The sequence below is a fragment of the Mytilus edulis genome, chromosome 7 (genome assembly GCF_963676685.1).
Source record: "Mytilus edulis chromosome 7, xbMytEdul2.2, whole genome shotgun sequence".
Lineage (NCBI taxonomy): Eukaryota > Metazoa > Mollusca > Bivalvia > Mytilida > Mytilidae > Mytilus > Mytilus edulis.
In genome coordinates, this window is record NC_092350.1 from 67114492 (window position 1) to 67139092 (window position 24601).

At 31.1% G+C, this 24601-nt stretch overlaps 1 protein-coding gene across 1 annotated transcript; it reads left to right on the forward strand.

Annotated features, from left to right (window-relative positions):
* The first annotated feature begins 5455 nt into the window (after positions 1-5455).
* On the forward strand, positions 5456-9718 carry LOC139482033 (mannosyl-oligosaccharide glucosidase-like). The gene is made up of 2 exons (XM_071265673.1): positions 5456-6132; positions 6627-9718. The coding sequence occupies exons 1-2, from the start codon at positions 5515-5517 to the stop codon at positions 8448-8450; spliced, it is 2442 nt and encodes an 813-aa protein (XP_071121774.1). The 5' UTR covers positions 5456-5514; the 3' UTR covers positions 8451-9718.
* The last annotated feature ends 14883 nt before the right edge of the window (positions 9719-24601 follow it).

Genomic DNA, 24601 nt, shown 5'->3' on the forward strand with positions numbered 1-24601 from the left:
AGCCTATGTATTTAGGGGGAAAGACGTTAAGGTAATACGGGCATATATAGCATGTTTCTCAAAGAGAGGCGGAAGAAACCAGAGAGAGGCCATGACTGAAAAAGGACATACAGACAAATAATAGTACACACGACACAACATAGAAAACTAAAAAACTAAGCAACATGAACCAAACTAAAACAGGGGGTGATCTCAAGTGCTGTGGAAGGATAATCAGATCCTGCACCACACGTGGCCCCCTTTATGGTATTCATGTTATTACAAATCCGGTTAATAGTATTAATCGGTAGGTCGCATTCGTTAAAGGGGAATTGGATTGTAGTTACGATAAAAGATATGTCCGATATCATCTGTGAGACGGATATTCAATAACGGTCAACCAACTCGTGATGGCGTCCGTAAAGTCTACATACGGATAATTTGAACTTCACTATTTAGAATTCCTTGGGTACACCTTTTCTAACAATTCTGTGCAGTTTTTTTCCGCATTATTGGTATTTTAATGTAATTATGTATAATATATATTTTTTAACATATAGCTCTTCAACGATTTTCGGTACTTATACATCTTTGGATTTAAAATGTTTGGCTTTGAGTGTTCCTGATGAAGGTAAATCCAAAAAAGCGCTTCGGACGCAATAAATTATTAAACGTGTTGTTTTATATTTTTACTGTTCCGTATATCTTGAAATGAAAAAAAGCACAAAAAACACACAATTTGAACATTGATTATACCTTTCATTGTTGAGAGTGCCTTTCAAAAACCTTTATTACCTTACTGACTTTATAAAAATCATCATGTTTAGATGATAAATGAAAATCCTGTAAATACGGTAGATTTAAGGATTTTTTCACTCAGATATTTGTTTCTTTCATTGAATGAATAAAACATCTTTTATCTTTTGTTTATCTGTTCAGATCATTCACAGAGCTTTCAAAAACAGGTTTTTGTTTTAAAATCTATTCAGTAATAACCATTTTAGAGGTTTTTTTTGAGTGTTCAAATAGGGGGAAATGGTGCTTTTTAGGGGTGAAGATAACATAGTGCTTTTATGACGTCATGTCTTTATGATGTTATAATTTAGAATTATTCAAACGTAACGAAGTGTATATTTATTCTATAATAAAAGGGAAAAGGAAAAACAAACAATATAAGGTTGGTAACCAAAGACATTTATTGCGTTTTGAATCCTTTGCAACATATCAAATCTGTGGTGTTATTGATGGTGTTGCTACAACTACAGCTCCATCTACACAAGTTTGGAAAAAAAACATCTGTATAAATTTCACCTGCACCACCTAAACTTAAATTTTCTTATTTCAATACAGATTTGACAGCTAAAACCACCACTGAATATGTCTGGCGTGATAAACTGTGATATTGGTAATGATAGCGCGTGACTACTTTTGACTAGTTCAGGTATATATCCTACATGTATGTCAAAAGAAACAATGCGGAGAATAACAATAATGTTTATAAGACGGTTGTAGAACTTGCTGAAAATGAAACAGAACAAGTGGTTTAGAATTTAAGAAGGTGAAATCAAACTAGGGTTTAATGAAAATAGTCCCGTAAAATTACAAATAGATGGTACCGATCAGGGTGTGCATATATAAAGTAGGCATACAATGGGACAAAATTCATCAAAAGCATTGGTATTGCCTGATATCATTGGTTTTCACCTTGTAAACACACTTTTTAGAGGTGGTGCATGGTAACGCGGCAAGGTTGTGACATTAATGTCCATATCACGAGTACTGCACAGAAAATACTAGAAGGTATATATGATCCTTTCAGTGAGAAGTTTCTTTGGTATGAAATAGGTAAAAACAATTGACCAAACTTGATTTACTTGTGGATTATTGTACTACTGATAAGGATGCAAAAAGTGTACAAGGTTTACATGAAGTAATGCAAAAAAAATATTTAACCCTTTATGGACAGTTAATAGACTTGCAGATACTATACACAGGAGTCAAAGTCAGTACTCCGAGCAACATTTAGTGTCGGTATGTTCTCTGGAGTTGCAAAGGCACAAAGGAGTGATAATAAAATAGATTTTGCCAATGATTTAAAATTACGTTTACACGGTATAATGGAATCATTATTTGCAAAATATAATAGTGACCGACAACAAATTTCAAATGTTTGCCCCGTATTGTTAAGTCTGGTGTAAATTGTTATAGTGGTAATTGAAGTGATAAATGTAGATGGAGCATACCACTATGTTATGGTAGTATAAACACTAGCCTGTGGAACAAATCTATTAACCTTAGCAGTCATGGTTAACAAAACGGGTCTTTGAAACCAAACAATACAGACAAATTATTAATAAAATCATTGTTAAAAATGAAACTTTGTCAGACCGCATTAAATTAGATGCAATTTTCCCGCAATACTAATAAGTGTGAGTCCGTCAATAGCAATGCCATAGACTGTTAATCTGCAGCAGTCTTGAACGTCAGTAATAAAAGAGATGCTGTATTGGTAAAAACTCTAAAAGCTGTAGATTGTGGTCTAGTTAGAAAGTCTCGTGCGGTAGTGGCTCTTAAAAAAAATACGTAAACATGAAATATATGATTGTGCATATCAACACAGTTTACGGGTCGAACTTGACAGGTTAAAGGCTCGCAAAAAACATGCAATCAATTTCTTGTTAAATAAGATAGTGAGAAAAAGGCTGAGTGGATATAAAAAAAAACATCAGTTAGAACCAAAGCTATGTCAGAATGCAAGTCCTAAAACATTGCTCCACAGCCAGGTTGTAGTTTTTGGCCAGATTAACATTGGCATTTAAAGGTTACACAATTTTCTTTTCTTCATCCTTTTAGGATGCTACTGCATTTTTAGTTTATCTATTTACCTAGTATTCTAAATATCTTATCATGTATTAAAACAAACACTTTTTGCAGAAATGTATCAGCATGTTTTTAGTTAGTTGTGTTTTTTAATTAAAAAGCTCATTTTAAGTTTGTTATGAAAATTGGACACTGAAATAAACTTTGTATCAGACACAAAGACCACTTCGTATTTCCCAATGCATACGTGCATGCAGTCACAGTACATGCATTTATTGGAAAAGACATACAATGACATGAAAACAAATTATAAACCATGTAAAATGACTATTACAACAGTCACAGTTTGCCTTAATTTGTAACTTGATGTTATCTTAGCAATTATGTTCATTCTGTTACTCTTTATTTTGTTTTGTGTTGTCTTATTCTAATAATGACTGTATTTTGTTCATTTATTAGTCTATATGTTTCACTTTCATTTAGCTATTTAAGCATGTTTACTTCTATTGGTTGAATGACCTAATTTTCTGACACAGTGAATGAAACCATCAAGAGTTACTCCCCTTGCACTGTGGAAAAAGTAAAGACTGGTAAACACAACGCATGAATATTTTCCCGTGAGCTTATAATCTTGCATAAACATGCTACCATGTTTGTCTCAATGTCTTGGGGTATAAAGGTGGCTTTTTCTCCCATTTTCATTTTTACTTGTGTTAAAAACTCTGAAGATCAGAAATTCTGGATAATGATTTATGTGGAGGTAAAATGTGCAAGGAATGTTTACGTCCATGTGAATTTCTTTGATATAAATTCATATCAAATCACAATTTTAGATTCCACATGTAGTTAGTATAGTTTGTGCCATGCATAATATGTGTGGTGCATTGGTGTGAAACTGCACATATGTTTCTGTGATTGTAAATGTTACTAGGTTATAAAACAATATGGTCTGAATTGATACACAATGCATTGTGACACAGGTGTGAAGCATCTAATATTTTTTGTCTAAATCAGGAGATTTCAATTACAATTTGTTTTTCTAAACGTGCAACATTTATTTTAGTTCGTTTGGCATTTTGGTATGTAACATTAATCATCCCTAAAATATAAGTATTTCTCCTCTGAGTGGTCCCGGTTCAAATAATGCATGTCCCGTTTTTTGCCTCTTTACTGTTAAAAAACATAAAATTTGTATGTGTTTAATAAAATCAAAAGTATTGGAAGCTATTTTGTATTGGTTTTTTTTATTAAAACGTACTGAAAGAGTGTTACTGACCTTGATTTCAGCAGTAATTATCATAAATTGAAATCACTGAACCATGGAATATTCCAATGTCACTCTTTTCATTAAATCATCCCAAAATTCTTATCATTAAATTCATAAAAAAAATCATTTTTTTCTCATAATTCATTTAAGGTCAAATCTACATATTTCTTTTCTCATCGCAACAGCTCTATAAAACATTTTTTTTTTATTCATTTATGTCCATTTGTAAAATCACAGCATCCACAGTTGTATCGCGGACTAACATTTTTTTTTAATTAACGTTATCTGAGTTCCTCATCTCATGCTCCCCTAGTGATATTGACCCAGATATGAAGTGCATGGTTTGGTGTATCTAAAATTCAGGTAACCAGTGCAGTACATGCAGTACGGTCTGAGGGCCAAGAGTAGGTGGTGTGTGTCTTGTCAAAATTTTAGTTTACAACTGTCCTATAGTTGACAGAGGAATGTTGCACACGATATACATGTACCATAACTGTAAAAATACCAAAGAGCATATATTTCTTCCTTGTTTGTAATATTTGCTTATTGTATTGCTCTGTGGCTAAGCAAAAGACCAAAGCAGCTGGTCATAAAAAATACGTTGTCAATACAGATACAATCACGATATTTAATGTGTATTAATTAATAGTGATTGCCTTTATTCAGTTTTTTTTTCCATTTCACAAAAGTTGAACATTATTTACTTTTAAAATAGAAAATAACAAACCTTACTTTTCTTGTAATAGCAATGTAGCCCAATGATATTCTGCTGATTCGATGTGTCTTCTTCGTTATCTGATTGTATATGCTCCCCTTTCAAGTCACTATCAAATGTTACAATTTATATTTAGATACAACATATAAATTAAGGTTGGAAAAGTACTACTATTGCATGAGAGATGCCAAAATAAAAAGATGAAAAAAACTATGGGTAGAATGTTGTTACTTTTGAGAAAACTATCTTATTTAGCCGGTGACCCCTTCTCCTTATTTTCAAATATAGTTTCAATATACATATTGGAGGAATCAACTTTTCAAAGTATGAGAAACTCTAGATCTTTCATTTGAATTGTAGGCACCTATACCATGTATACCTCCTTAATAGTAATTATAGGCACATTTGAGCGTTTGAACCTGTAATGTAAAAAAAAATAATAATTTATAAACAGAAAATGTAAACTGCGGAGTAAAAAATAAAGGATGCAAAAAATACATTCTGACTGATATTAATTAGAATACAATTTTTTTTAAATGTAAAATACTTATTTCATTTTCCTTAATGTACTGGTTTTTCTATAAATATACCGACTAAGAATAATTATAAATGTGAAACACTTCCCGGATTTATTTTTAGATGATTATTAATCCATGTAATCCATATTCACCATTGGATACCTTTGGGTGAAAAACTAAAACAGTTATAATATACATCATAAAACTTGACAGACATGCAAATTTCCTCAACAAAATCTGGTTTAAAACCGGGTACGGAGAAATCTGACAATGGAAGTGACTCTGAAGATGATATATTCAAATCATCGGACATTGACAGAGGAAGTTTTAGGATTTATTTATGGATCATTTTTCCTATAGTTTCTATAGTTTTCTGTGTAATAGTAGGTCTCTACTATGATGGAGACACTGATGTCAACAACCAATACCTTCTAAATAAAACAGTTTCACCGTTAAATATATCAACACTAGTAGCATCTAGTTTAGGAAGTCAGGAAGATATACCTCAAACGAGCCTGTCGGAAACGTTCCCTCACAAAATGTTTTGGGGGACATATCGTGCTAATTTGTATTTTGGATTTAAAACTAGGTCACCAAAATCACCCGTTATTGGTCTAATGTGGACAGAAATCACTAGATTAAACAACAAAGGTCGACACTGGTGTAATAAGGCAGATGATATTCTCAAATATGGCTGGGTAAAACATGATGGTATGAATTTCGGTATCCAAGAAATATACGAAAAGAATTTTAATCTGACTACTTCGTTCGTTAAACGCTCAGGTGGGAGACATGGAGGTGACTGGTCGGCCAGAGTTTCAGCCGTATCAACGGTAAGTGTTTTGTCAATATATGTATCCGTAAAATGACGGAATGCTTTTAGTTATAAAATTAATTTACAGATAGGAAAAGATTGCACCCAAAATTAACATTCTTATTTTGAGACGAAGAACGAAACATCACGAAGCCCTTCTTGTCGGCAGACAAGCCACATATTTACATTTTACCTTGATAAGCACTCAACCAATGTCATAGTCTGATTACACATCAAGTTAGATAGCTTAAATACCATACGCTATTTTTCGAACAGTGTCAATAAGTGTGCACATATTTGAATTGATTATTCATTTGTTAAACTGCCAATTTTTTTCACAAATGTATTCGTGCATGAATTAAATCACAACTGTAGGTAAAGTGTCTTCTTGGGATAGTGATTTTTTGCCAATATCGGATTCATTTCTCGAGTGAAAATAAAGTGTAATACTGACTTATACTTAGGATAAATGGAATTGTTGATGAGTGATGTATATTTTGTTTTTAATTACAGGGAAAAAGTGGAATAATGGTATCATTTTTTACGTATTTAGCACTAGACAAGGACGGTCACATTATGCCAAAGCTAAAAAGAAATCGAATTGTAATGATTGATGGCTATATTAAAGAACTTGGAGATTTTCGATTAAAGTTTCCAGAAGCGTCTCATTCTCCTAAAGTAAAATACAGCTACTTAATCAAAGACACAGTTGAATTAACTGACATAACAAATTTGATTTCTAAAAACATGTTTTATGTTGACTGGAATATTACCCATAAATACAGCTCTTTGAATGGGAAGTACAATTTAAGCGATGCATTTAGGCCAACAGTTATAGTTTGCCAGATAACTGCTATGCTGCCCATTCAATTCGAAATTATATACAAATCTGGTAGTTTTCGTAACAGTCCTAACAAATTGCAAAATGATGTTTTCACAAAAGAACTGAACAAATATTCAAATAAATTCGAAAAACGGTTCGGTCAAGTGTTTCAGTTGGATAAAAAAGGATATAATGAGAATGAAATTGCTTTTGCAAAGGCAGCCATTAGTAACTTGCTTGGCGAAATTAGTTACTTTTACGGTTCGTCTCTTGTGAAATCTAAATACAAGGAGGAACCAGTAAAATACTGGAGTACTGGACTGTATACATCCATACCATCAAGATCATTTTTTCCGAGAGGTTTTTTGTGGAATGTTGGTTTTGATAACCTTTTGATAAGTCTATGGAATAATGAAATTTCCGAAGACATCATATGCCACTGGTTAGATTTACAAAATATTGAAGGATGGATACCAAGAGAACAAATATTAGGAGAAGAGGCGAAAGAAAGGGTCCCTAAAGAATTTATAGTACAAGACAATGAACACGCCAATCCACCGACGATATTTTTAACGCTCCAGCATATGATCGAAAACGGATTGGCAGATAAGAATTTTCTGAAAAAAATATTTCCAAGATTAAAAGTCTGGTTTATGTGGATAAATAGAACACAAGTTGGCAGTGAATCTTTTACCTACTATTGGAGAGGCAGAGATAACAAAATAACAACGGAAGTAAACCCAAGAACACCTTCATCAGGGTTAGATGATTTTCCTCGAGCGTCACATCCAAATTTGAAAGAACGTCACCTTGATATAAGATGTTGGATAGCTCTCGCAACTGACGTATTGACGTATATTGCAAAAAAAATCAAAGAAGACTGGCATGAATATGAAGCAACTAATCAAGCATTGATAGATAACGAATTACTTGACAAGTATCATTATTCAACAAAGGAAAGAATTTATAGCGATTACGGATTTCATGCAGACAACATTACACTTAATAGAACGAGCAAATCCAGAGTAATATTAGAGGAACCTAAATTTCAGTTTATAAACGCATATGGATATGTCAGTCTGTTTCCACTTATGCTAAAAATTATCGACCCACATACAACTCGGTTATTTGAAATTCTTTCTGATCTTACCAAAACAAATCGACTTTGGACATCATTTGGTTTAAGATCCCTCTCACATGATTCTCCCTTTTATGGAAAATATAATACAATTAACGATCCACCATATTGGCGAGGCTCAATATGGATTAATATGAATTATCTCGTATTGAGAGGTCTGCATTATTACTCTAATGTTCACGGAAAAAACCAAAAACTTGCGCTTGATATTTATTGTAGACTAAGGACAAATATCGTGTCCAATGTAATCAACCAGTACTACAAAAAAGGTTACATATATGAACGGTATGATGATACTACAGGCGAAGGGCAAGGTTGTTATCCGTTTTCTGGTTGGTCAGCGCTTATTGTTGCAATCATGTCTGAAAAGTATTAATTTCTCATGATTTTCAATCTTTTTTGCCTTGCTTATTCATTATTTATCGAATTTTCTTTTACCGAAGTACTGTTTCAATAATATGATGCATATTTGTAGAATTAACAATTTTTGTTATAAAAATATTTTATAATTATGTTACAAGTAGAAATCGGGTTTCAATCATGCCACTTATTCCAGACATGCACATTAAATTACCAACAAAAAAGAAGCAGGTTTTGTTTTCCACTTTCGTTGACCTCTCCTTTAAGCATTTCACAGTACATGGCAGATTATGGAAATACTTCTGTACTTCTCGTTAATCCGTCGTCTCTTATTGGCTCTTCGCTATTCGATTTGACCCAGGAGAAATTCAATACAGAATATAGGTTAAAACCGTTGTATTTGAACTATAACTTGTATATTTACGTAGTATGAAAAGAAAGTAGTTAGTGCAAAACAAATAAATATCAGGCAACCCTATGATATGGGTGGCACAACATAATTGTTATCCCACTGAATTTTTGGTTCCAATGCAATGTTTATATCATACAAAGGACATATATGTCAAAGATATTTTAAAATCAGCAGTGGATGGCTCAGAAAATGATTTTAAAATTCACTAACAATGCAACAAAATTTTGTATAAAATGAAGAGTTATCTCCCCTTTTCAATGAATTTTCAGTGCTTTCTATGTATTTGTTTTCCTTTTATTTGTTGAAGTTATTAAAAAACAAAATTTAACTTGGAGAAATAATGAATTTGTGAAATGAAATAGATGAAAAAAACTTGAAAACAAAATATGTCATATGCCATCCACTGCCTGGTTTTTCAATGAACACCCTCTTAAATGATAAAGTAATGAATTTACGTCTGGATTTGTTTATGTTTTGTCTAAATATTCTGCAAAAATAGTAAAAGACTTATTATTCTTCATTATTCTGATTATGCATTTGTATGTTAATCAAAATGTAACAATCTCAACTCGGCCTATATGTGTCTTCAATCATATATAGATAAATGAAGATGTGGTATGAGTGCCATTCTCAAATGTTACATTCTTAAAATTATCTAAAAACATTTCAAGCAGTTATGTTTTTGTCTTAAAATATGTATACTATTTGATTATTGAATTCTATGAATGCAGTCTGATGTAAACAAATGATTTTCTCCAAAGGAGACTTTAAAGCATTTATTGTAATATATGCAGACCAATGATAAACAAGATATATATATTATTTTCCAAATATATGATAAAAAAAGATATTATAAATGTCCTTATTTCAATTCAACAGCTAACTGATAATTATCATCCTTTTTTCCGTAAAACTGATTTTATTACAAAAATTAAATATTTTAAATATTTTAAATATAGTCTCAAACGATAATGTTTTTAAATTTTAAGCAGTGACATGAAGAATCTTCAGAAGAAAAAGATTCTCAGTACCAGTAATGTCTTTATATCTGTATATGGGTTCAAAACTTGTAGTTTATGCGCTTTCAAATTTCACCCTGTTAAGCCGAACCATATTTTTTGTAAGAGTTATCTTCATATTCACTGTTTAGCATGTGTTATCCCGTTCGTAAAAAAAAACATATTGACAAAATTATTTTTAAAAATTGTTCGTTACCAGTGTTTTCCTTTTTTCACTAAGGTAAGGTGGGTGTTTTAAAAAAATAACTTGCAACCGGGTGGTTTTTTTTTTAAATGTCCAACCTTTTTTAATTTACTGTGGGTGCACGTGGGGGTCACAGAAATAAAGATTAGTATTATATTCACATTTTATGGAGTTGAACAAACATAAATAGAAGTAGTCATATTAATTGTCAAATATTCTTTGATTTGATTTTTTCAAAAATTTATCTCTTTTATCTCCTCTTTCATTTACAATTTTATGCATCAGCATGGATTTAAGGCCTTTCGATCTAGGTTTCTGTTCTGTTTCTTGCTTTTGTGCCGTATTTTTGGCACACAGAACAGTAGTATCCTTCCTCTGTGACTATAAGTCATTTGAAGTCTTGCTCATATTTGTCTTCACTTGCGTGTCTTTTCCGTTGTTTGGTTGATTTTTGTTCAATTTCCACAACTTCAACATTACTATCAATTTTATTTAACTTATTTGGTCTAGTATTTTCTTTATCATTATCGTCATCTTCCTTTCTTCCCCCCGATTGATTAATGAAAACATTGAAATTTGACGATTGGACGCCATCTTTGTCAATGAAAACAAGGCGGGATTAGTATTCAAATTTTAACGGTACGGAACCGAAAAAAATTCGGATTTTGAAAAAAAAGCCGACCACCTCCTAAAATCAAAAGCTGGTCGGCTTTCAAAAGAAGGTGGTTGGCACACCCAGCTTAAATGCCGAATGGAAAACACTGGTTACATCCAGTTTTTGTCTAATTTGTATCGAAGCGATTCCAAGAAATTTATTAGGTATTATCTACCTTAAAGTTTACACAACAAATTTGTCGGTGTCTTGTTTTAACTCATAAACCGTTGACCGTATATCACTGGAATGGGTTTTTTCAGGCATATACTATCTAACATAGAGGTCAAGGTCAAACGTCAGGGTCAAGTTCAAACCTGGTTTTAACACTTTTAAAGATATATATAAATGAAATGATTGCTTTTTTGTAAAGAAAGATATGTTACATTTGGTCTGAAAAACTTAAATGACATTTTAAGGGACTTAGTCATGTTAGTGTCCACGAAATGTATAATTGTGTGGTTAATTGATTATTACTTCAACCTGGTTCATTATAAAGCCGTATGACCTTCTTCAAAAAGTTGGGTGACATATGACCTGGAAAAAACCGGAAATAGCCATTTTGCACTTCTTTCATTAATAAGTACTCGGAATCCATATGTTTTGTAATTCAAATACGTTTACTTATTACTAAAGACAAGAAGTGACTTTCGAAAAACCAGAAGTGGCCAATTATCTCCTAATTTACAGGCAAAAGTTTATAGAACCTATATATTTTTTGAATCAGAGTGACATAAGCTATCATCAAAAGTGTCACTTACTTCAACGGAAGTAGCACATTATATGCCGTATTTCAAGTATATTATAGCCACTTATTCTTCGCATCAGTATAAAGAAACTTATGATTTGATGCCAATTTCAACTGTGAGTAAACAGGAACTAGCTTCTTTTCTATAATTTTGAAAATTGATGTGGAAAAACCCTCAATTGTTCTCAGAACAGCTGGATTGTAATTATTATTATTATTATTATTATTATTATTATTATTATTATTATTATTATTATTATTATTATTATTGTCATTATTTTTCTTTTTTCTAATTTTTTCCGGGTTGTTTTTCAGTTCATTTTACAAGACATAATATTACTGTAGTTAATATAATATAATACCTCATTTTTATTTGCATTTTAATAAATAACATAATAAATGTTACAAAAAAGGACCACAAATAAATGTATGATGATATTTGAATATTTATTTTACAAACATACAGAAATTCTAAGTTTTAAAGTTTTTCTAAGAATGGAAATATTGAGGAAAAATAAGTGAAACTAACAAATTTTAAAATAATGAAAAAAATAAAAAAAATGAAAACATACAAAAAGGAAATTGAAAATAAATATAATGTTGTGATTAATATTAACATTCTATCATGTTTTTTTTTTGTTTTTTTTTTTTACATATGAACTATAATAGGACTTAAATTACAATCGAACACATGAGTAAATTGAAACCACAATTTGTTCAAACTTTCAAGTTTGTTGTTTCTTACTGCTATACACTTCTCTAAATTATAAAGATCTTTAAGTATAATTAGAAAAGTTAAGACAATGTAGTTGTTCACAGTATTCAGGTTCTGCATGATTTTGTTTTTGTGAAGGGTGGTGGCCTGCTACCAAGACAATTTGGAAATAAGTATTTCAGTTGTAAATGTCATTACAATTTCTTCTCGTTGATTTGCATCCAAATGCGCTATTATTTCTTTTCCGTCGCGTGTAGATGACATGTTTCGGTAGAGACAAAAATCTGACATCAAAAACAAAATATTAAGACAAGCGGATATAAATATGTATTGTTATTTGCACCTGATTTTCTGAAGGACACTTTGAACATGATTATGGGTTAAAACAAACGAGACGAGAAGACAGTGTCAATAGATTTAGATAGGAGGTTAAAAGGAAAAGGACATACATACACAGACACAATGGACATCTCCAACAAAGGAACACCGATGTCACCGCTTAACTATATAAGGTCCAAAATATTCGTCTGAGCGAAACCAAATATACTTTAACAGTATACGGTTACGTTTATGATCAAGTTCCAATAATTTGCAATAAAGTTAGGAAAACATTGAGAAAAAACAAACTACGTACCTGTCACAAAAAATATACTAACGCAAAGTTTTTATATGGAGAGTTTGTACAAATGACATTTCTCTGTATATCAAAACTCACATTACTTAAAATTTTCCAGGTGCAGTAATACTTCTTAAATATGTTTTATAGGCATAGATTGAAATATGTCATCAATTTGAAATCGTCTATCTTCTTCTGTATGGCAATCATAATCGCCTAACAATCTTGTCTCTTTTTATGGCAAAATAGCCAAAGATTGAATAAATGACTATTCTCTGTATATGAAAACTGTCATTACATCAAATTTTCCAGGTGCAGTAACACTTCTTAAATATGTTTTATAGGCATAGATTGAAATATGTCATCAATTTGAAATCGTCTATCTTCTTCTGTATGGCAATCATAATCGCCTAACAATCTTGTCTCTTTTTATGGCAAAATAATTTTTTTTTTCTGATAAATGATAACGGTATTTGTTTAAAAAAAAACGACCAAAAGATGTCTACCTTTCTCCAGATTAGAAAACTGTATTTACATATAACGTCTAATATGTTTAAGTTTATTTCACGTCTATAAATCTTTTGTAGATATTTAAACTTTATTAAAACCCCAAAATGTATATGTAAGGTATTGTCTGTAATGTGTACTTTCTTGATCTCATAGTAAAATTGCAATGAACAATATAATAGATTGTGACCTCTTAGAACGAACAATTGAATCTAAAAAGATGACTATTGATTGAGTAATTGATTGAGTAATATGACTGTCGTTATCTAAACACGAAAACTTAGTGTGAAACAAACTAACGATATTCATTTCCTGAGTTGTTCCGAATCATAGGTTTACAATGAGCTGACTTTAACCTAGGAGCTATACATACACATTTTGCAACATATGATTCAGAACTATACAGACTAATTCAACTACTCACTTTATCTGATTTCTTCAGACCAGTCGGAATAAAATGCATTTCTATGCTTCTCGAAATTAGTTAAAATGATCAATTACGAGTTTTATCATCTTACATTTGTCAACAGTTATTTCCCTCGTCTGATAATAATTATATGCAATACACTATTGACTACAGTGTAATTCACTAAATTAAAGATGAAGCGAATCAAATAATAATCTTGTAAATTGAAGATCTTAGGTTCAAGTCACTTTAAATAGATATACCGTACTTCGCTTAAGTTAGTTTGTTCGAATTATTACAAAAATATACAAAAATCAAACAGTAAATACTGAATGATGAAAGGGGAAAACAATGCTTTCATTTATCTTATTTATGGAGCATTTGAATCTTTAATATCCGTGGTATTTGGATGCAAAAGTGTTTTTTATTAAAAAATGAGATATTCTTTCTATCTATTCTTAATGATATCAATTATATCAGGTACGTGACAAACAAAGCAATTTTCATTATTCATTTCTGTTTCTATATTTCTCGTTTTGCTTCTAAATACACATTGTAAAAAATTTAAAAAAAGGATTGGATTCAATAAACACATTTTCAAAAACATTGACTGTAACATTGTAAAATTAATTATTAAAACCTGCAACCAAAAATAGTATATATGCAAATTAATTCTACAGGTTCATGCACAGGAAATAGTAAACAGAAAAGTCATCGGTTTGTATTGTTTGGTGGAAATAAATTGTACTGAAAATTAGAGATTGATTAATCTCAAAGTTTTTTAAGGGGTAAATTTGACACGTTAGTAATATTTTTAATCGGAAATGTACATAGCTTGCCGACCAGATGTGTTTGGGTTTTCGTTACACATTATTAAACAAAATTGTCTACAATAGGTTGGCCGATTGACAAACGATGATATTCAATAAATAGTTTTACTGAAAGAACGTTATGTGCAGGGAAGCGATACTGAGTTTACAAAATGATATTTAAAAACCAGATAGGATTGTTTTGAATGGACACAAATACGTTTTATAATTCCAATTCAATGTGATCACGGTTGGAATACTTCCCGTCTGGGATCGTATTTTTTCGAATGAATTTTGCCATTTTTTTCGAGTGATTTTAAATACAACTAGATTGATTCACTTTTTTTCGAAACTAGTAGACTAGTTTTCATGATAACTCGTGTTATTCCATATACAAAATTTAGGCACATGCGATGCCTAATTCACATTTTAATTAAGGTTAAATGCATTGTATTATGCTGTTTATGTTTTAAGGATATTTCTTTCAAATGTCTTGGTTGTTTAACTATGAGGATTATTACAGAAAGAGTAGGAAAAAGGCAATGCTGGCAAATGAAATCTAGATTATAACTGTAATTATTCAAATGGAAATATATCATATTCAAAATAAATGACAAAATATATTATTATGTAAAAAAAAATGAACTTTCATCAAGCGTATGTTAAGTGAATGTAATGAAAACATTTTACCATACACTAGATGCATACTGATGTATATGAAATCACTGAATGATCCAGAGGAATTTTTTTATCTGAAACATGCGGGTCATTGGAAGGAAGTGAAGAGGACTTCTAATATTTCTAATTTCATTTCATTCTGTCATTTTGCATGTTTCTATTTTTAAATGAATTAACATCAGTAATTGATATATACACAGTGCCTAATTCGGGAGATTTAAAAAGGTCTGAGAAAACTAAGAGACAGCAGTGAAAATCAGATAAATGCAATGTGAAACAAACCTGCATTGAACAAGTTGAAAGTGGCCACCCATCATCTCTCTAAAAAGCACACAATTAAAATGAAATCCCTTACAGTCTAGTTCAATGTATTTTTTGTGCTTTATAATTTACTTTATTTCATAGTCTAGAAATCGTGTTTCCTTATTAAAAAGCCTGGCAATCATGCAATATTTGAAAATAGATCCGTTACGTATAATGTTATGACTTTTATTTTAAAAAGCAAACTTCTTAAATTGCTTACGACCACACATGATTTAAATGCTATCATGTTGCTTCCTCGATCTTACAATACATGTTATGTATCTAACAGATTCAGCTGTATCGAGTAGTCGGCTAGAAACGTTAAGAAACATATTGAGTAAAAAACTTCAAAAGAAATGACATGTTTAATGAGTATTAGTATTTGTCGATGAGTAGGTGTGAATCTTTTTAATCAAACGATGTAGTATGAGTGCCAATGAGACAAGTCTTCATCGAAGTCAAAATGTATAAAAGAAAACCATTATAGGTCAAGGTACGGTCTCAAACACGGAACATTGTCTCACACCGAACAGCAATCTATCAAGGGCCCCAACAAATTACTAGTGTAAAAACCATCCGAACGGGAAAACCAACGGTCTAATCTATATAAAACAACGAGAAACGAGAAAAGCTCATGAACCACATCAACACGACAACTACTGAACATCAGGTTCCTGACTTAAGATAGTTGCAAACAATCGCTGTTTTACAAACCGATAACGAATTGTAAAATGTTGACAGACTTGAAGCAGAGATTTGCGTTTGAACAATGTAAAACATATATTATAACAAATCAAGTGTTTAACGACTAAAAACAAACAGAGACATGTAACTTTATTAAAGGAACAAAACCAACATGCCTGTCCATTTAGGTCTCCGTTGGTATTCAGAATACAAGTTACATTGCAATTTCAACTACGGCGTCAATCACGCACACATCGTGCTCTTTTTTTTATTGAGAACATGACTTTGTTTTAAAGCGAACAAAATTACATCATATGAAAAAAAAATATAATTATAGCCGGATGATTCAATAAAAAAATCGTCATTTGTTACAAAATAGTTTATATATACAAATAACATGTTCATGTTTTAACAGCTCACATCTTCAAAAAAACAGAAGAAAATGCAGCAATTGCCTGCATTAATCTCGTTTGTATCGCTTGACCGATAACATTTTAGCGGTAAATCAAAACTTGGATTTATTGATGGAATATAGAACGGCGTTTCAGCAGTCATGCAGGGCTTTTCTGTGCGCTTTTGGAAGGATCAAGATTTTAAAAGGTGGAAGTCCAGTTTCAGCATTACTATTATGTGTCTTTTTTTATTATTATTTTACGGGGAAAACATCCGCTTACTTGCTTCCTCCAGGAAATGAATTAAAGATTTGAGTTGTAATTTTACTTTATCTAAATCTGAAAAGTCTAAACAATAAGTTAGTTTGTCATTTTTGGTCTATCCGTAAATATTAAAACTAATCTACTGTGCAGCGGTAGATTACGCTCTGTTCAGATCATTTTTCCCTATTGTCAATTCAGTACACTTCAGTAGCTGTATAGACATTTGGTATGATGATGGTGTATACAGGGACGTAACAGCTATTGATCACTATAAACAGGTCTTAATAGAATGCAAGAAAATTAATCTCAAGATTACCAAATTTGATTAATCTGTAAGTTTACTACCAGCTCGAAAATTACATTATAATTTAATCTTTTGGATAGCGGTTCATGTCAAAATCATATGTTTAATCAATACTGATTTACTAGTGATTCCAATGAAATATAAATATCTTATCAACGCCACGTATTGCTTTTTAAGTCTTGTTTCTCAATATACGGACTACATTATTCTACTAATAAATAGAATGGTTTTCGATATCAACAGTTCATTACACCAATGTTTTCCGTCACTTATGCAAATATGAAATGAGAATAAAATACATCTTCCTATATCTATTAAAATTATTTTATTACTTCTTTTCGTTGTTTACAATTTTGTTGCCACTGCTGGTGGACGTTTCGTCCCCGACGGTATCACCAGCCCAGTAGTCAACACTTCGGTGTTGACATGAATATCAATAATTTGGTTATTTTTATGAATTTCCTGTTTACAAAACTTTGAATTTTTACGAAAAACTTAGGATTTTCTTATCCCAGTCATAGATTACCTTAGCCGTATTTGGCACAACTTTTTGGAATTTGGGATCCTCAATGCTCTTTAACTTCGTACTTGTTTCGCTTCATGAATATTTTGATATTAGCGTCACTGATGAGTCTTATGTAGACGAAACGCGCGTCTGGCGTACTAAATTATAATCCTTATACCTTTGATAACTGGTTTCATATGGCAGTTTGATTTTTTTTTTACCTTTTTTTCTTAAAATAGACATGTTAAAATCTATAACGTAAATGAGGCCACTGATTGGGATAGTAAAGTAATAAGATTCAGATCAATATGATCAAGTGTAATTCAAATGAAATGTAAATTATAAACACATTACATAATTTATACATGATTGTATTTATAATGTTCGTATGAAGTAAACAGTAATTATATAATTCCATCGCAATTTTCGTTTTTGTTTCTTTTGTTATCCTTTATATGTTATATTGACATGTATCGTCAAGGACGAATAATGTCGGAATACGCTTAAAAAAGGTAAGGCGTTTCATGCATTAATTTTCATTATACTATGCCAAAGCACTATAAATATTTCTTTAATGGTAACTTACGATAGTTACCTTTGTACCTTTTTTGTAGGCTTTTGTCTTATAATTTTTAATCATACCAACACATTGTATATATAAATATATATAGCATACGGGTGTGGTTATGAAAGAAATATCGTTTGTATTTTCGACAGTTTTACTTGTTACCCATAAACGCAATAATTTATTATGGCATAATATTCATATGTTCCTTGAAAAAATGTTAAAGGCGAAATGACTTAATTTGATCCGTTTTATTTTGAGATCGTCACGGTTGATTACTCCTTTTTACAACTTTGGTAGGATACTATACCTTAAACTATTATGGAAAAATGTGTGATACGTTACTCATAGCACAAGTTTTAGTTTAAATGTTAAAACTCTACCCATGCATACATTTACAAGCACCACTTGTACGTTGAAAAGTATTTGTTGGTGTCTTGTTTATATTAAACATGTTAGATTAATATTTACATTTGATAATTTAATGTTGAGACTTAACATGCTTAAGACATTAAAATAATGGATCCTCTCAAAAGTGCCCATTTCATTATTGAAATACTTGCTACATGTAAAAATTTGTAGTCGGATAAAATTTAATCTTAAAAAGTATGAAAACAACACATTATTAATATAGTTTGTTTGACATGTAAAAAAAACACGTCAATATTTTAATTACCCGCCTGCATTTCAAAGGAAAATCTTAAAATAACAAATCACGTTTGTCTGTGAGCGTTAATTACATCTTTACAGTTAATACATTTGATGTTGGATGCGTACTGATAAATATTTTAAAAGTCTTAAAAACTTCAGTTTTTATTAGTTATAATATAATTTAAAGCAGCTTTCAGAAACTGCATTTACTATTGGATCTGTATCTTATATTTGTTGTTTTGTAAGGGTTGTTATCTGCTTTGCATCGACATGAGGAGTTAAGTGATGCTCAGACTATCTAAGCTGAAACGCTTGTGTATTAACAGAAACATCAAAACAATAACTCATAATGTATAGTTTATGTTCAGGATGTCATAAAAGTTTATACTATCCAAAAAGATGAATTGGGAAATGAAGTTAAGAAAAGGTAGCATTTGGTTTCAGGCAAAACTGATTTAAAGTCACGTTTATTCCGAATAAAAATATACATGATATTTGCTAGACAATTTCTGTGGTTGATGTCAATCAAATTTGCATTATTATACAAAACATGTCTATTCCTTTTAAAAAATTATCGAATGCTTGACGTAGGTTTCATTCGTCATACCTCACTCCAACCATCGCATACTGTGAAGTTGCTTGAAGCAAATTCTGGTTGTGTTGTTAAGTACATCACGGTGTTTGTGTACCAATATGTGGCGGCTAACTGTTTAATTCCGGAATGATATTAATTTTAGAATACCTAGACGGCTTGACCAAGAGAGGGTTTTTTTATCTACATTTACTCGCTGGTCATTTATAGGACGGAACGTGACACATTTGACTAGCATGAGTCTTCTCAGAGGTAGTTAACGGGGAACTATACGTCAACATTTGTTTGTGGTTATAACATCCTGTCAGGGATTGGATAACATACTTGTACCAATTGCCTGCGTTTGATAGTTGCGCTCTTTGCATAATGTTTGAGTTGTCTTTATTTCTATAAAAGTTGCTAAAAATATTGCCATGAAAAAATAAGGCCTGGACACAGCCATGCTATATTTAACAATTAAGGAAGCACATCACAGTTAGGTGTGTAGTTTTGCATATTTACCCCGTTTGATATTTCAAATATGATAGCTAGTTTGCAAAACAAGTCATTTCTGGATAGCGGAAGATAAAAATGGCCTTCATCGTGGATTTTTGGGAACACCAAGATTTTAAAATGTATAAAGAAAGGCAACAGTAGTATACCGCTGTTCAAACTCATAAATCCATGGACAAAAAACAAAATCGGGGTAACAAACTAAAACTGACGGAAACGCATAAATATAAGAGGAGAACAACAAAACAACACTACAATGTAACTAACACACACAGAAACGGACCAAGCATCAGACAAAATCCCACGATAATATGAGAATATGTTATATGAGCTATTTTCTGTATGACAGTCTGTATTTCCATATCAATACAAAGTACTAGCCGGCCAATTATTGTCTCGTTTGTGAACAAATTTTACCAAAAAATGATGCAAAGGACACCTTTTTTTTTATTTTATCAATTGGTCGATTATTGTCAACAGTTTCAAAAAAGGTAGCACTAAACGGCATTAAAATTCTGGTTTTAACCCAATTTTGGGGAACATGTTACTTTTCCACCCCTTTTTTGCAATATTTAATGCTAGATATATGCAATATGTTCCATTGATACACACCAAAAAAAAACTTTATCAGTTCTTTGCAAGAACAAGGCAGAGTGCGATACATGAAGGTTTCAGATTTATCTATAATTGGCCTAGTAGAAGCAATATTGAATACTGCTAAAAAAAAAATTTGAGTGGGAAAATATGAGTGGTTGCCATGGTAACGGAATCACTATTTTTTGGCTGATTAGCGTGGTATGTAAGATTGATACAACTTGGTTTAAGCTTCATTTTAGTGAAGATTGCATGTCAACCAAATTTGTAAATTTTTTAAAAAATTTGGAAAAAAATGTATATTTTCAACTTTTCTGAATTGGGATTTTTGCGAAATTATCAATTTTTTTCTGGTGTTTTTTCAGAAAAGTACAAATGTGTACAGAATAGTTAGCACTGTAGTTATGAAGTTTGGATACTTCTTTACCAAATTGAATAAAAAAATGCGTGAGATTTTCTTTAGTTTTATCACCATAGCAACCGATGTTTTCCTTGGAAACGGAGTTTTTATTTGCATAATATCGCAGTTAAAGAGCTTAAATGTCCTGAATTGTTTTATAATCGATAGGAAAATACATAAAAGCTAACGAAAACTTTAAATTACTATCGTCAAGTGTTGTTGACTTCATTTATTACCATAGAAACACATATTATCAATAGCAACATATCTACTCTAAAAATGCATAGAAAAAATACAAAAAAAGAGGATGTTTATTTTCAAATTGGAATATGACTGCATGCTATGCTTCACTTACAGTTTGTTCTGTTCTTTTCATAAGGTTCAACAAATGTTATATATAATGTAAAATTGGGGTTGGGGTAATAAAAAAAGGGGGGCTGTAGATTTATATTTTAAAGATATCATACATGTAGATTCTTGAAAAGATAACGTTTGGTCGGAGAGCCTGGTTATAAAGAGAATCTTTGTTTTTTTCTTCAGAAATTTCATATATAACATCGACATAACTTGATTTTAGCTTCAGAGCTTAGTTAAAGGGGCACTAGCTGTCAAATTATTGGTCACCGATTTGACTCAAATTGATATTTAATTTATAACAATGTAAAACATTCATCTAAACTATCAAAAGTCTTAAATAAACAGTTTACGGAGCATGGGGTAGATAATACATAGGTTCGTTTCGTGTGTATTTTAGTTCAGACGCCATCTATTTAACAATCGATTTGACCTCAGATGACCATATAAGCGATGTAAACATAAGTAAAGATATAAATAGATTAAACCAACACATGCAATTGGATTTTTATAGGTCTGTTTGATTTTATTTTATAGATTAAAACCAGATGTTTCTCATTGCTTGTAACCGTATAAGAATGATTTTATGTGCATCGAGTTAGTAATCAAATGATTTACCGTAGTTTCACTTTCATTTTTGTCATTGTTTTCTTTAAATAACCTGAACACGTATAATGCATGCGTTGTCAATCTCTAGCGAGGGGTTAAATTGACATTCACTGGAATACGGATTTAAGGAGGTCGACTCATTAACTTGCAAGTGAATAACTAATTATCAATGTATCTTAGCGTAATTTGACAAAATTGAACCATTTTTTGGCTGAAAAAAAAGCGAATTGTTATTTCACTATTTCACTTTCATTATTGATTCAACAAAAAAAAATCAAACTTTAGATTTTTTATATATCTCGTAGCTAGTGCCCCTTAAAAGTACATAGTAGTTCGCTTATATTGTTTTGGGATTTTTGTCAGATTTTCGGAAACCTCAGGTTTTATTTATTTGAATGCCTTTAACAAAATGGCATTGACTCCCATCTTATCTTTTTATAAGTCTTTTACATGTATAATGATAAGCCATTTGTAAACGTCTTATAAAATTTCAATTATTCTTTGATAGTTTTTGAGAATGTTAACTTGTCAATGATAAAGCTATGTAACGCCAAGAGAGAATATTGTCCTGCCAAAATTTCAATGGCTAATATCACGAAAACAAGCACATTGACCTGTATATATTTTTTACTCTTTTGAATTCTTTATTAATTTCCTATCGATATTAATTAGTTAATATTAATTTGAAACTGATAAGCGTATTTCCTTCAGATTGCAGTTCAAACCGACTTTTAGATTTGTTGTTAAAATATACAAAGAAATATACAAAAAAAACACATATTTTCATTTTTTCTGAATCATGGAGTTTTGTTAAATTATCAAATTTTCCCATGTGGTTTTTTTTATTATTGAAAAAGCATAGCTAGCATTGTACATGTTGTAGTCACAAAGTTTGAATACTAACTTGACCAAAATAGATAGAATATTGTTTGGGGCTCTCTTGAATTGTATCACCATATTAACGTACATTGTGTATTTGCCATTGGAAACAGAGTTATTATTTGTTGAATTCTGCAGTATAGGTAATTCCATGTTCCCAATTGTTTCCAAACCTTTATGAAAATGCACATAAGCTTATATATATTCTAAATCTAAAATACAACGGTTAAGTATTATTACAAAAGTTGTCATGGTAACAACTATCACCCATAACAACAGTCAATCATTAGATATATAATATGATTTTGTGTTAAAAATACTTATAATTATGTCAAAAATTTTCAATTTTCTAATGGGAATATAACTGCATGTTTAATCTGTTTATCTCTCAGTCCTGTCTTTGCTCCTTGAGAAGACTCAACACATTTGAATTTATACACTGTGAGGAAGGAGTGGAGGTTAGGTAGTGTTTGTTTGAATATTTCATAAATCCTTATAAGGAAAGTTGAGAGGTTTAGATATAAAATCAGGTTTGATATACCATTTTCTACATATGAAAATGCCTGTACCAGGTCAGTAATATATGACAGTTTTTATCTATTAGTTTGATACGTTTGAGCTTATGATTTTGGCATTTGCTTAGAGACTTTCTGTTTAGAATTATCCTTAGTGTTCCGTATATTTGTTATATTACTTTTTTTTTACCACATTTGGTTTAAATCTGGTAATCTATAATTATTGATAAAATGTTATTAACAGGTGATGGACTTCATAGTGATTGTACATTCTAGCTTTTGTCAAGGTCCGTATAAAATTCGAACGTATTGCTCCGTCAATATAATGTCCTTTACAAATGGGAAAAAAATATAAAATTTTGGCAAAATTCTAATTTTCCTAGCGCAATTATTATCACAAATTTCAATTAGCAAGATACACAACTTGAAATCTTACTTTTAAATATAAGCGTACAAACCGATAATAGAAACATTTGGTTTAAGCATTTCCAAACTGAAACTGAAGTAACAAAGACTGACAGATGGATTGACAGGCCAAAAGAAAACATATAAAGTCTTGGTCTTTGAAGAACACTTCACACATAACAAAGGTAAAATCTCTTTGTTATTACTGTGCTACAACCAGGATAATGCAATGCTATGGTGACATTAACTACCTCAGATAAAATGCACAGTTCAAATGTACCCATACCTATAGGGGCTGATCTTAGACTTTGAAAGTGGTGTAATTCCATAAAATAAAATAAACAGCTGCACCACGAGCGCTTATTACACCCGTCGATTTTTCAAAGAATCAATTTCAATAACTTCTCAATGTCATATCACAAATTCATGAAAAACTAAGGGGAGGTTATGTTAATAGATATAAACCCAGAACCAAAATTCGGCCGTTAGGTTTTCTTGTTTGAATTGTTTTACATTGTCATTTCGGACCTTTTACATCTGACTATGCGGCATGTCCTTTGCTAATTGTTAAAGTACGTATAATAATCTATAGTTGTTAATTTCTGTGTCATGTTGGTCTCTTGTAGAGAGTTGTCTCATTAACAATTATACCATATCTTCTTTTTTAAAATAACAGAAAAGATAAGAAACAATCTACATGAAAATCGATAAAATATAATATTGTATGTTTGACTAAATAAAAAGGCCTCCAGAAAGGTTCTCCTAAGATCAAATGGTAACTTTTAGAAATTTCTTTAGTTAACCAGGCTATTTAAGGAAAATTATACAGTTAGCAGTGACACCTACAACATTCAAACTTGTATATGTGTATACATATTTCATAAGATTTGATTGAGGCAAACTAAAATTAGAA

Excerpts from the sequence above, each read along its gene's own strand:
- LOC139482033 (XM_071265673.1), top strand. The coding sequence starts at position 5,515 with ATGCAAATTTCCTCAACAAAATCTGGTTTAAAACCGGGTACGGAGAAA. Across the intron at positions 6,133-6,626 it reads GAGTTTCAGCCGTATCAACG|GGAAAAAGTGGAATAATGGT; the intron begins GTAAGTGTTTTG and ends TTTTAATTACAG.